Below are 13,723 nucleotides of genomic sequence, written 5' to 3'. Positions count from 1 at the left end.
AGATGGTGCCCAGCAATGAGAGGAGGCTCTTGTGTTACTGGCCTGATTATGGGAGAGGATTGTGTGCCAGAGACACCGTCACACCTCTAAAATGGTTGGAGCATTTCCCAGACTTATCAGTGTATGTCAGCTGAACAGGGCTAGCAGACCTTACTGGGCCTAGCTGCAGAGTAAGAATGGCAAGGTGACCTATGCATTCCATGGTAGCAGAAAAGCACCAAAAAAGAGAAAAGATAAATGTTTTCCAACCTCAAAAAGAAGTCAGTGTTGGAAATAATTGTGACACAGCAGCGGGGGACTTCGCTGAGTGTCAATGAGAGATGATGGCTGCACTAGGATTGATTTTAAAAAAGCTTGACAAGATGGAAAAGACATCAGCCATAGGTGAAGCTCACATATGGAACATATGGAGACTAAGGTGACAGATGCGGAAGCTTTTATGGACATAGTAGATATGAAAGTACAATAGATGGGGAGCTAAGTGGGCCCAGTAGAAGTGGAGCTTGATGACATAGACATATTTTTGAGGTAATGTGTAAGGGGTGATGCAGGCACTTTACAGCAAGCTTGAGGCTCCAGAAAAGTCGATGTGTGCCTTACATATTCGAGTTTTGAGCGTACACACAACCCCTTCTTTTGTGTCAGTGACAGATTACAGTTTTTTACTGAACAACAAGCTTTCCTGACACATGCAAGTCTCCTACAAGGTCTCTGTGATCCAGAGATGATAGTGATGATAGCATAATCATCCTGGTCCTCAAAGACTCTAACATACAAGCTTCCTTATTGAAAAAAGTGGAGTCTTGAAACATAACCTAAAAGTTAAAGACAGGCAGATTTGCCTTTCCAGGCCACCACAGCAACTCAAGCCAAAAAGAAAGTGTGTCAGGTGCAAGAAAATGAACTCCTAAACATGAGTGTCCCTTCCTCTCAGCATTTTTAACAAGAAAGTGAGATGCCAAGTTGTATATTTGTATGTGATTGGAGACTGTCCCAACTATTCTGGGTCACATTAACCAAAGCAATGTAATGGTGACATGGTGTGACAGCAGGAGTGCTGGTGAGTAGTTAATTAGACAATAGTGCAGCTCTCACACTTGACACCACTTGAACCCTTGCATAAGCCCAAGAGGCCATACAGGGCAGGTGTAGAATCTTATTTTGTAGTTTGCTGTTACCTTATCATTTTGTAACCTCCCTTGTTAGTTCCTGTTTATGCAGAACCCCTTGTTTATAATTCTTCTTCTGGAAACCACCCTTGCCTCCTTCCTTTCCTTTTACCACTGATTGTACTTTTAACGCTGCTCTGTAGAGATGTCTCACATTCCCATTTGAAGAGTTATTTTTATATGAAAATGCTGTGAGGAAGGTTAATGTTTTGCTGGAATACTAGCTACGCAATACTAATATAGGTTGTTCCTTCCTTCCAGGATACTTTGTTTTGTGGCTTGCTGTCCTGAGCCAAGCCTAGTTCTATTAATATAAAGTGATTTAAACATAAAAAGATATCTTTCCACATAGACATATACTGCAATAGGAATGAGAGGTTAAATGGGCTTTGCCAATGAAGTATGATCCATGAACAGCCTCAATAATACTCCTTGATAAGCTGTGGAACTTATGTAACTGATCGATTAGTTGATGATGAGGTAAGAAGAGCTGTTTTAGTAACCCCAGCCACCAACTAGGGAATGATTACGACTTTGGCGGTCCAAGAACCACCAAACCCGCGGTGGCGGTCAGACCGCCACACTCCTGGCAGTCCAACCACCTGATTTCAGTTGTGGCGGTCGGACTGCCAGGAGACTGCTGCCACTGTCAGGATCTTAGATGCTGACAGTGGGGTGGAGGTCGGGGTTGTGGTCAGCCCTGGCAGCACTGAGTTTGGCACCGCCGTGCTGATCACAACTCCACTTTCTGCCAGCCTTTTCATAGCAGACCCCTGCAATGAAAAGACTGGAAGGAAAGCCAGTGCTAGGGCCCACAGGGGAGCCCCAGCACTGCCCACAACTATGTAATGGGCAGTGGAGAGGCCTCCCTGCCAGCACGTTCGGAATGCACACTGTCTGCATAGCACAGTCTGTGTTAGGATTTTCATCCTTGGCGTGGTCTCCCTTAACTTTTTTGCCTCTGTTTCCCAGGTTGTTGATGTGTGCTGGACTCTGATTTTGCTGTTTTTGTTACTCTGGGCACCTTACCACTGCTAAAGTGCTAAAGTGCAAGTGCTCCTTTACAAAATGTGTATGTAATTGGCTTTTCCATGATTGGCATATTTGATTTATTAGTAAGTCCCTAGTACAGTGCACTAAAGGTGCCCAGTGCCTGTAAATCAAATGCTACTAGTGGCCTGCAGCACTGGTTGTGCACCCATATAAGTAACTCTGTAATCATGCCTCAGACCTGCCACTGCAGTATCTGTTTGTGCAGTTTTAACTGTAAATTCGACCCACTTGCCAGGCCTAAATCTTCCCTTTTCTTACATGTCAGACACCCCAAGGTAGGCCCTAGGTAGCCCCAAGGGCAGGGTGCAGTGTATGGTTAAGGTAGGACATATAGTAATGTGTTTTATATGTCCTGACAGTGAAATATGGCTAAATTTGTTTTTCACTGTTGCAAGGCCTGTCCCTCTCATAGGTTAACATGGGGGATACCTTTAAAAATATGATTAAAGTGTATTGGGAGCGGATGGACATGTGGAGTTTGGGGTCTCTGAGCTCACAATTTCAAAATACATCTTTTAGTAAAGTTGATTTTTAGATTGTCTGTTTGAAAATGCCACTTTTAGAAAGTGAGCATTTTCTTGCCTATACCATTTCTGTGACTCTGCCTGTTTGTGGATTCCCTGTCTGGGTCAGTTTGACAGTTGGGCTGGTTGCATCTCACACTAGACAGTGACACAAAGGGAGCTGGGGTGTAGTCTGCATTTCCTGATGAGCCATCTGTGCTAGGAGGGAGGGGAGGAGTGGTCACTTACACCTCCAAGGGCTGTGCCTGTCCTCACACAATGCAGTCTCCAACCCCCTGGTGAGTGTCTGGGGCCTGGCCTAGGCAAGGCAGGATTTCACATTCAAGAGAGACTTTGCTTTGAAGTAGGCCTACTCCAAGGAGAAATTGGGTATAAGAAGGGCACCCAAAACCACAGAGTTTAGAACACGTCTGGAAACAAGAGGAACCTCTGCCTTGAGAAGAGCTGAGGAAGAAGTGCTGCCTTGCCTGTGACTGTGCTTTGTGGAGCTATCCTGCAGTTGCTGCTTCTGCCAGAGTAAGAGGGCAAAGACTGGACTTTGTGTGCCTTCCATCTTGAGAAGAAATCTCCAAGGGCTTGATTTAGAGCTTGACTCCTGTTGTTTGAAGTCTCAGGGACAGCAAAGACTTCTCTCTGCCAGCACCTGTAGTCTCTGGAGAGACTCCTGCTCTGCACTGTGGTGCCCATCCAGTTCCTGGGACCCTGAAATGAGAAGTTGGCAGCCTAAGAGGAGGAAATCCACTCACAGAGCGCCGTGGGGGGGGGGAAGATCGACGTGACTCCGATCTGCGACTGAAGGAACGACGCGCTGCTGGCTCCGCAGCTGAAAATCGACGCTCACCTGAAACGCGACTGAAGAATCGACGCACAGAGCTGGAGAAATGACGCGAAGCATCACTGACGGAGGCTGGGTGATCGCAACCCACGCTGTGTGGTTTTCGGATCATTGTGCGGCTGGATTTCCGACGCAAGCACCGCTGGGGGTGTAAAAACAACGCAAGGCCTGCCTGGACCCAAGAGTGCTGACCAGATCGACGCATCGCTGTGCTGCGGAGAGAAGAAATGACGCGCCCGACCCAACGAAAGGAGAAACTACGCAAGGTCTCACTCGTGAGAGAAATTGACGCATCGCAAGCCCTTTTTGACGCGCACTCGCCCGTGCAGGGTTATTTTTGACGCACCCAAGGTATATTTTCACCCTAACAGTGTTAGTGTGTGTTTTACACTACATAAAGACTCTTTTTGTTTTTAATTGATAATTTGACTTGTGTATTGTGTATTTTTGTCGTTTTGGCCTTGTTTTGTTTAGATAAATATTTCCTATTTTTCTAAACCTGTGTTGTGTCATTTTTTAGTGTTTTCATTAAGTTACTGTCTGTGTTGGTACAAATACTTTACACCTAGCACTCTGAAGTTGAGCCTACTGCTCTGCCAAGCTACCAAGGGGGTAAGCAGGGGTTAGCTGAGGGTGATTCTCCTTTACCCTGACTAGATTGAGGGTCCTTGCTTGAACAGGGGGTAACCTGACTGTCAATCAAATACCCCCTTTCTAACAGTGTGCATTCCAACGGTGCTGGTGTACGACAGCATTGGCCTCGGCTCCCTTAACGGAGCTAAGGCCATTGCCACCGCATTTTTTCCGTCGGGTTGACCGGTGAAAACATTGCACGTTGTTTCAGCCCGGTGGAAACGTCATAATACGAAGGGGGATGAGGCCGTCAGCTTGACGACGGCCTAATTCCCACGGGTTTGACAGTCTGCGGCCGGCCCACCAAACTCGTAATTAGCCCCCTAGAGAGGATTCCCAGGCAAGAGCTTTCCCTCAAAAACCCATTAAGGAACAGTAGAACACTACAGTTTCTTTAGAATGCACCCACTACATAAACATTTTACCTCAGCACTGATGTGAAGTCCCTCCTCTATTAAGAATTTATGGTAGTTTTTAGTTATGAACTGAGGCTAACAATTGACATAGTCTTGCTTCTAATTAAGTAGCTGCAGGTAAAAAGATCACAAGTGTAGGAAAGTAGTCTCTTTCTAGCATAGTTACCCCCACCTTTCGCCTGTTTGCCAGTGTGTTTGACTCTGTCTACTGGGATCGTGCTAATCAGGACCCCACTAGTTATGCTCTCGCCCTTAAATTGTAGTAATTGCATACTGGTAATCTAGTATTTCATCCACAATTGGCATACAGGTGCCCCTTATAAGTCCCTAGTATATGGTGCTTAGGTACCCAGGGCATTGGGGTTCCAGGGGATCCCTATAGGCTGCAGCATTTCTTTTGCCACCCATAGGGAGCCCATGCAAAGGCTTCTACAGGACTGCTATTGCAGCCTGTGTGAAAAGGTGCATGCACCCTTTCACTGCCATTTACACTGCACTGGGTCACTTATACATCACCCCTATAGCAGGCCCTTCAGCCCTGAGGGCAGGTTGCAGAGTGCCTGTGTATGAGGGCACCCCTGCACTAGCAGAGGTGCCCCCATGACCTCCGGGACCATTTCCCCGGACTTCGTGAATGCGGGCACACCATTTTACGCGTGCACTGGAATTAGGGCACCACCCATGTCATCCTTCACAATGGTAACGCTGAATATGGCCATGTTTGGTATCAAACATGTTGGAATCATACCCCAATTCTTTTGCAAGCACTGGGTATATGATTCCGTGCACTCTGGGGTCTCCTTAGAGGACCCTCAATATTGCCATTCCAGCCTTCTGAGGTTTTCCAGGCAGCCCCAGCTGCTGGCAACTCACAGACAGGTTCCTGCCCTCCTGTTTCTTGAACAGCTCAAGGCCAGGAGGGCGGTACAAAGGATTTCCTTTGGGGAGGGGTATTGTAGGAAGTTGGCTCTGTATGTACTATTTCAAAGTAGGAAATAGCATGCACAGAGTCCAAAGGTTCCCCTTAGAGGTAAGATAGTGGCAAAAATAGATACTTCTAATGCTCTATTTTGTGGTAGTGTGGTCGAGCAGTAGGCTTATCAGAGGGTAGTGTTAAGCATTTGTTGTACATACACAGGCAATAAATGAGGAACACACACTCAAAGACAATTCCAGGCCAATAGGTTTTTGTATAGAAAAATATATTCTCTTAGTTTATTTTAAGAACCACAGGTTCAAGATTTACAATCAATACTTCAAATGAAAGGTACTTCACTTAGGTAGCTTAGAGCTTTGAATCAGCAAAATAGCATGTACAGTTGTGGCAAAAATGGCAATAAGCTATTTTAAAACTAGACACAGTGCAAATTTCAACAGTTCCTGGGGGAGGTAAGTATTTGTTAGTTTTGCAGGTAAGTAAACCACCTATAGGGTTCAAAGTTAGGTCCAAGATAGCCCACCGTTGGGGGTTCAGGGCAACCCCAAAGTTACCACACCAGCAGCTCAGGGCCGGTCAGGTGCAGAGGTCAAAGTGGTGCCCAAAACACATAGGCTTCAATGGAGGAGGGGGTGCCCCGGTTCCAGTCTGTCAGCAGGTAGGTACCTGCGTCTTCGGAGGGCAGACCAGGGGGGTTTTGTAGGGCACCGGGGGGGACACAAGTCAGCACAAAAAGTACACCCTTAGCGGCACGGGGCGGCCGGGTGCAGAGTGCAAACAGGCGTTTGGAGTTCAATGGGAGACCCAGGGGTCTCTTCAGCGAAGCAGGCAGGCAAGGGGGGGGTGCTCCTCAGGGTAGCCACCACCTGGGCAAGGGAGAGGGCCACCTGGGGGTCGCTTCTGCACTGGAGGTCGGATCCTTCAGGTCCTGGAGGCTGCGGGTGCAGTGTCTTTTCCAGGCGTCGGGTTCTTAGAAGCAGACAGTCGCGGTCAGGGGGAGCCTCTGGATTCCCTCTGAAGGCGTCGCTGGGGAGGCTCAGGGGGGTCAACTCTGGCTACTCACAGGGTCGCAGTCGCTGGGGAGTCCTCCCTGTAGTGTTGTTTCTCCGCAGGTCGAGCCGGGGGCGTAGGGTGCAGAGTGGAAAGTCTCACGCTTCCGGCGGGAAACATGCAGTCCTTTAAAGTTTGTTTCTTTGTTGCAAAGTTGTTTCTTCTTTGGAGCAGAGCCGATGTCCTCGGGAGTTCTTAGTCCTTTTAGATGCAGGGTAGTCTTCTGAAGCTTCAGAGGTCGCTAGAGCCTGGGGGACGCGTCACTGGTGCAGTTTTTCTTGAAGTGGGGAGACAGGCCGGTAGGGCTGGGGCCAAAGCAGTTGGTGTCTCTGTCTTCTCTGCAGGGCTTTCAGGTCAGCAGTCCTTCTTCGTCTTCAGGTTGCAGGAATCTATCTTGCTTGGTTCTGGGGTGCCCCTAAATACTGAATTTAGGGGTGTGTTTAGGTCTGGGAGGGCAGTAGCCAATGGCTACTTTCCTTGAGGGTGGCTATACCCTCTTTGTGCCTCCTCCCTGAGGGGTGGGGGACACATCCCTATTCCTATTGGGGGAATCCTCCAAAATCAAGATGGAGGATTTCTAAAGGCAGGGGTCACCTCAGCTCAAGACAGCTTAGGGGCTGTCCTGACTGGTGGGTGACTCCTCCTTGTTTTTCTCATTATCTCCCCTGAACTTGCCGCCAAAAGTGGGGGCTATGTCCAGGGGGCGGGCATCTCCACCAGCTGGAGTGCCCTGGGGCATTGTAACATGAAGCCCGAGCCTTTGAGGCTCACTGCTAGGTGTTACAGTTCCTGCAGGGGGGAGGTGTGAAGCACCTCCACCCAGAGCAGGCTTTTGTTTCTGTCCTCAGAGAGCACAAAGTCCCTCACCACATGGGGTCAGAAACTCGTCTCTCAGCAGCAGGCTGGCACAGACCAGTCAGTCCTGCACTGAACAATTGGGTAAAATACAGAGGGCATCTCTAAGATGCCCTCTGTGTGCATTTTTTAATAAATCCAACACTGGCATCAGTGTGGGTTTATTATTCTGAGAAGTTTGATACCAAACTTCCCAGTATTCAGTGTAGCCATTACGGAGCTGTGGAGTTCGTTTTTGACAAACTCCCAGACCATATACTTAATATGGCCACATGGTACTTACAATGTCTAAGAATAGACTTAGACACTGTAGGGGCATATTGCTCATGCAGCTATGCCCTCACCTGTGGTATAGTGCACCCTGCCTTAGGGCTGTAAGGCCTGCTAGAGGGGTGACTTACCTATGCCACAGGCAGCATTTTGTGTGTATGGCATCCTGAGGGGGATGCCATGTCGACTTTGCCTTTTTCTCCCTACCAGCACAAACAATCTGCAATGGCAGTGTGCATGTGTTAGGTGAGGGTTCCCTGGGGTGGCACAACATATGCTGCAGCCCTAAGGGACCTTCCCTGGTCACAGGCCCCTTGGTACCACTGGTACCTTTTACCAGGGACTTATCTGTGTGCCAGGGGTGTGCCAATTGTGGAAACAATGGTACATTTTAGGTGAAAGAACACTGGTGCTGGGGCCTGGTTAGCAGGGTCCCAGCACACTTCTCAGTCAAGTCATCATCAGTATCAGGCAAAAAGTGGGGGGTAATTGCAACAGGGAGCCATTTCCTTACAGGTATTACACCCTCTCCCTTTAGAAATAGGTGTTACAGGCTTGGGAGGGGTAGCCTTCAAGAGCCTCTGGAAATGCTTTGAAGGGCACAGATGGGGCCCTCTTTGCGTAATCCAGTTCAGGGGTGGTGCTCAGAGCTCCTCCAGAGGGTCCCTGGGTTTTGCCATCTTGGATTCCAAGGTGGCAGCGAACTCTGGGAGCATCTGAGTGGCCAGTGCCAGCAGGTGACATCAGAGCCCTCCCTTGATAGGTGCTTACCTGTGTAGCTGACCAATCTCCCTTTCAGGGCTATTTAGGGTCTCTCTCTTGGGTGTTTCTTCAGATTCGGATTGCAAGACTCCAGCAGGAATCTTCTGCATTCTTAACTTCAACTTCTTACCGAAGAAACTGCATCTGGACCCTCCAGGAACTCTACAAACTGCAACAAAGAAGCAAAGACGACTTCTGCAACATTGTATCTTCAGCTCCTGCCTGCAACTGCAACGGTTTCCCAGTTGTGCATCCCCAGAGGACAGCCAGTCTTCAGCCTGCACCAGAAAAATGAAGAAATCTCCCTTGAAGTGATGGATTCACTTTCCCGCTTCAGCAGCCACCCCTCCGCAGCGATTTCTGGTGGATTGGGTCCCCACTCCTGATAAAGTGCGTGGATCCAGTATCACAGGTGGTGGACTGAAGTTGTCCCGATGGTCCTGGCGTCCAACTGTCCAACTTTGGTGGAGGTTAGAACTTGCCTCCCCACGTAAGACAGTACCCCTGTGCACCTCGTGTTTTGCAGTTGCCAAGGCTTGTTGGCATTGTTCAATGAAGTTCTTTATGAACCATGCAGCTCCGGCCCCAGCACTCCTTCCTGCGACGCACAGCCTCCTGTTTGGGTCTCCGGCGGCGGGGGAATCCCTTTGTGTAGTGCTGCGTGGGCCTCCTTTTACAGCTTTTTTGTGTCCGTGCTGTGGGACTCCTGTGCATGCTGCCTGGTCTTCTGAGGGCTCTCTAAGTTGCTGAGAGCCCCCTCTGATTCCCCCTCCTGGGAAGAGCCCACCAGGTCCATCCTGGTCCTAGGCAGCGCCATAATCCACTAACCACGATCTTTGCTTGTGCCAAGGCTTGTTGGCGGAATCCAGTGACGCAAACCAGACTGCAATCATCCATCTGGCATGGGACATCATCTGCACCCACCAGGAACCCGCATCCGTCTTCTTGGGTGCAGTACTGACTGTTGTTCTTCACCGGTGGTTCTTCTTTTACACCTTCACCTGGGATAGCAGGGGCTCCTATTTTCCCTAGACTCTTCAGTGTTTTTTGGACTTTGTCGCCTTCTTCCCCAGGTCTTCAGGTCCAGGAATCCATCATTGGTGACTTGCAGTCTCTTCTGGTTCTTGCATAGTCTTCTTTCACTTGTTCTTGTGTGTTTTAGGACCGTTACTGTGATTTACTCCTGCTTTCCTGGGCTCTAGGGTGGGTTCTGTTACTTACCTTTGGTGTTTTCTAATACTCCCAGTGCCCCTCTACACACTACACTTCCCTAGGTGAGAAACTGACTTTCACATTTCAATTTCTTAGTATATGGTTTGTGTTCCCTTTAGGCCCATTTCTAACTATTGTGATTTTCACTATTTGCACTGTTTTCTAACTGTTTTTTTACAGCTATTTCTGAATACGAGTGTATATAATTTGTGTATTACCTCCTAAGGGAGTATAGTCTGTATGTATTTTTGGCATTTGTGTCACCAAAATAAAGTACCTTTATTTTTGTAACACTGAGTATTTTCATTCATGTATGTGTGAGTACTGTGTGACTCCAGTGGTATTGCATGAGTTTTGCATGTCTCCTAGTTAGGCCTTGGCTGCTCATCCACACTACCCATAGAGAGCCTGGCTTCTAGACACAGTATACATTTCACTAATAAGGAATAACTGGACCTGGTGTAAGGTGTAAGTACCTTAGGTACCCACTACAAGTACCAGGCCACCCTCCTACAACAGGCATCTAAAGATGATCTTTATTAGTAAAACCAGAACAAAACAAGTAGGGTTGAATAAAAAGGAAATTAATTTGCTGTGAAAATCCAAACGTCTTTACTTTCTATTTTTACTTTACTTTTAGGGGTGGCTCGAAGGCTGTGTTAGTCTGCTGAGAAATGGTGCCAAGCAGAATATTCCTGATAAGAATGGGAGATTGCCACTGCATGCTGCAACTGCAGAGTCTGATGTGAGGTATGTGTTCTCAGTTTATTTTTGTTGATTTTGAAATTAAACAATTAATTTTTTACCATATATCACATATGTTGCAATCCAATATAATTAATTCATAAATAAGCATTTTGATAATCCGAATAAAGATCGCCCATTATATTATAATGGTGTAACTTCAAGCCAGAAGCGTCATTTTACAAATAGACCAAAATAATTCTGCTAGTTATGACTTCCTTGCCATCAAGGGTGGGGCTAATCCATTAACAGTACATTTGATACAAAAGCACATAAAAAAAAACTTTCCACAACAGAAACACGAGGGGCAACAATAAGTGGACTCGCAAATACCGATCATATTTTCTAAACTGTAAGCTATACCCTTGAGAACCCCTATTATCTATGGAAGATATTGCAGAAATGTTCCAAAGTTCAAACCCATAATCTGATTTAACAATTCTAACCTCAAAGACGGTAGAAAATATTGCACACCAGGTCTTTAATATCCTCTGGAATTGCAGATGATGACCTTCACCCCTTAAAGATTCAGTAATGATATTCCAAATCATTGCTTACTAAAATCATCGAGACGGATATGCCTCCTAGTATGCCAGCTAAAGGTGAGAACTTTTCATAGTAGTTGGTGGCGGCAAAAGCATACTTATAGGAATTAATACTAATTAGCTGCATAATTTATATTTCAGTTGTTAATGGTATTCCAGTGAACAACACTATTGTGGTCAACAACTTAGAATTTAAGAGTGATGTCTGTGAGTAGCCCTGTGCATAAATTAGATTGATATGGGAATATTAAATGTAACCCCTTTTATTGTTTAACACTTTCCTCTTATGGTTTAGATGGCAGTGGGAATAGTAGATCTCACCATTTTAATGTTTACCACCTTTCTCAAAATGGGTTAGATTGGAGTGGGGATATTCCATTTAACTCTTTTAGTGCCCAGTACATTCCCCATATTGGTTTACGTTGGAGTGAGAATAGTAAATCTAACCCCCTTTAGTGTGGAACACTGTCCCCAAAATGGTTTCAATTAGAGTCGGAATAGTAAATGTTACCCTTTTACTGCGAAACATTTTTTTTAAATGGTTTGTAGTTTGTACTTCTGTATAGTGATTAATTTTTTACAATGCATGTCACGGTTTTTATATATTTTTTATTTATGTACTTTAATGATTTTATTAATTGTGCACTTTTAGTTTTATTTGTGATACATTTTTTGCAAAGAATAACATTTCTTGTTACATTGGTACAACATTGTTATTTAATTTATGTAAATACAGGTTGAACAGCATCCTCACTATTCTGTTCAAAACTCAGAGTGGAAAATGGACCGAAAAATCACAATCATACTATTAGCTTTACATGATACACACATACATCTAACTGGAATAGATGAGTGTAGGTGAAGCACTGCTGATAATGTGTTATACTAGCAGTAATTTCCTTTAACAGCAGAGGTGTACATAGATTGATAAGGCCCTGTGGAGCATGTGTTTAATCACCATGGTTATGGAGGAGCCCTGGACTCCAAGCCAGAAGAAACAGCTGCTCCTTTCAGTCCACCTCATTAGCTCAAAGTCAATGGATTAAGGTCTTCCTGGATACGATGATTTTAATAGCAAGAGGAGCACATATATTTATCTGTCATTGCTTTAGAATTGGCAAGGATTAATTGAGTGTGGCAGACGTTTGAAATGTGAGTTGATGGTGCTGATTTGTCAAATTAGATTCTAAATTAACTGAATGACACTAATGACGAAGTCGTTACACTAGAGACAATGCAATAGATTTGTAGTCATGTTTTTTTTCCACAGCAGAATTTCAGTTTTTATTGTAATACTTGAAATTACAGTAGCTCTAGAAAATAAAGAGGCCATTCACTTATACATTACATTAAATCATCATGCTATAAGTATATGAAGGTAGTTCTGCGGGTGGCACTCAGATGTAATGTTTACAAGTCAACGCAGCTGGTTGAGTCCGGAGGTAATGTATACAGTTCACGTTCATTGACAAAGCTCCATCACGTCTATCGGTGGAGTTATAGGGGCATAGGTCAAGTCTAATTGTGAAGCTCAAATGTGAGGTCTTGTAATGTGGGCCTCAGTGTATTATTTTAGACAACAGATGTCACAGACAAACAGAGCCAAGCCTGGCTCACTGTTTCTGCACTGTTCTGTCTGAAAATCAAGTACTAATTCGGAGTAATATCAGTTTAAAATATTTCACCTTACGTATCGCAGGCGTATAAAAACAGGCTCTCGTCTATGCGATGGGCCGGCTCAGCACATCATGGCACGGCCCGTTTTCTGATGTGTATCAGTTACTTAGGTAGGCTGACTGTTTTTATGGTTGAATTTTTTCATACTGAATAAAGTGACCAGCCAGTACTTAGGTAGGCAGACGTCAAATGCAATTTACCCAGGTAACAGAAAATGGCCGAAGTTTGGACCCGCAGACTTATGACTTTGCATGGGTGCCGATCTCCAACTTTCGCAAACTCACGAAGGTTACGCCACTTTACCAAAACCACAGATCCCTTACCATTCCCACCTTGAAAAGTGATTTCATCTTTACTTTAACAAGGGCAGACCTCTAGTCTTTTCAAGGTAGAAATGGGCCAGAGAGGAGTTTGTGAATAACCACAAAAGCCAAAATATAGGTGTGTCAACCTGATTGTTGGAGCAGAAATACCATGAGTACAGGTCATTCCAGTTTGTGAAATACAATATTTTATGCATGTGTGAATTGTATATCTAGATGGGCGGCTTCAGTACTGTAGGAAAGTACCATCTTGCCTGGCATGTTACCCCCATTTTTACTTGTATGTCAGTTTGTTTTTGCCTGTCTCACTGGGATCCTGCTAGCCAGGATCCCAGTGCTCATAGTTTGTGGCCTGAATTTGTCTCCCTGTGTAGTGACAAACTGTGTCACTGAGGCTCTGCTAAGCAGAACCTCAGTGCTTATGCTCTCTCTGCCTTTAAAATTGTCACTACAGACTAGTGATCATTTTCACCAATTTTAATTGGCACACTGGAACACCCTTATAATTCCCTAATATATGGTACCTAGGTACCCAGGGCATTGGGGTTCCAGGAGATCCCTATGGGCTGCAGCATTTCTTTTGCCACCCATAGGGAGCTCAGACAAATCTTTCACAGCCATTTTACACTGCACTTAAGAAACTTATAAGTCACCTATATGTCTAACCCTCAATTGGTGAAGGTTAGGTGCAAAGTTACTAAGTGTGAGGGCACCCTGG

The 13,723-nt window shown here is 45.7% G+C and overlaps 1 protein-coding gene across 1 annotated transcript in view; it reads left to right on the top strand.

Annotated features, from left to right (window-relative positions):
* ANKRD55 (ankyrin repeat domain 55) overlaps positions 1–13,723 on the top strand; it is an 872,819-nt gene that overhangs the window by 282,141 nt on the left and 576,955 nt on the right. The window contains exon 4 of the mRNA XM_069222305.1: positions 10,357–10,466. Within this exon, the coding sequence (XP_069078406.1) occupies positions 10,357–10,466 (110 nt within the window). The remainder of the gene's footprint in view (positions 1–10,356; positions 10,467–13,723) is intronic.

Source organism: Pleurodeles waltl, chromosome 1_1 (genome assembly GCF_031143425.1).
Source record: "Pleurodeles waltl isolate 20211129_DDA chromosome 1_1, aPleWal1.hap1.20221129, whole genome shotgun sequence".
NCBI classification, from domain to species: Eukaryota; Metazoa; Chordata; class Amphibia; order Caudata; family Salamandridae; genus Pleurodeles; species Pleurodeles waltl.
The sequence above is the reverse complement of the archived record's forward strand: the minus strand, read 5'-3'. Positions and strand labels throughout refer to the sequence as shown.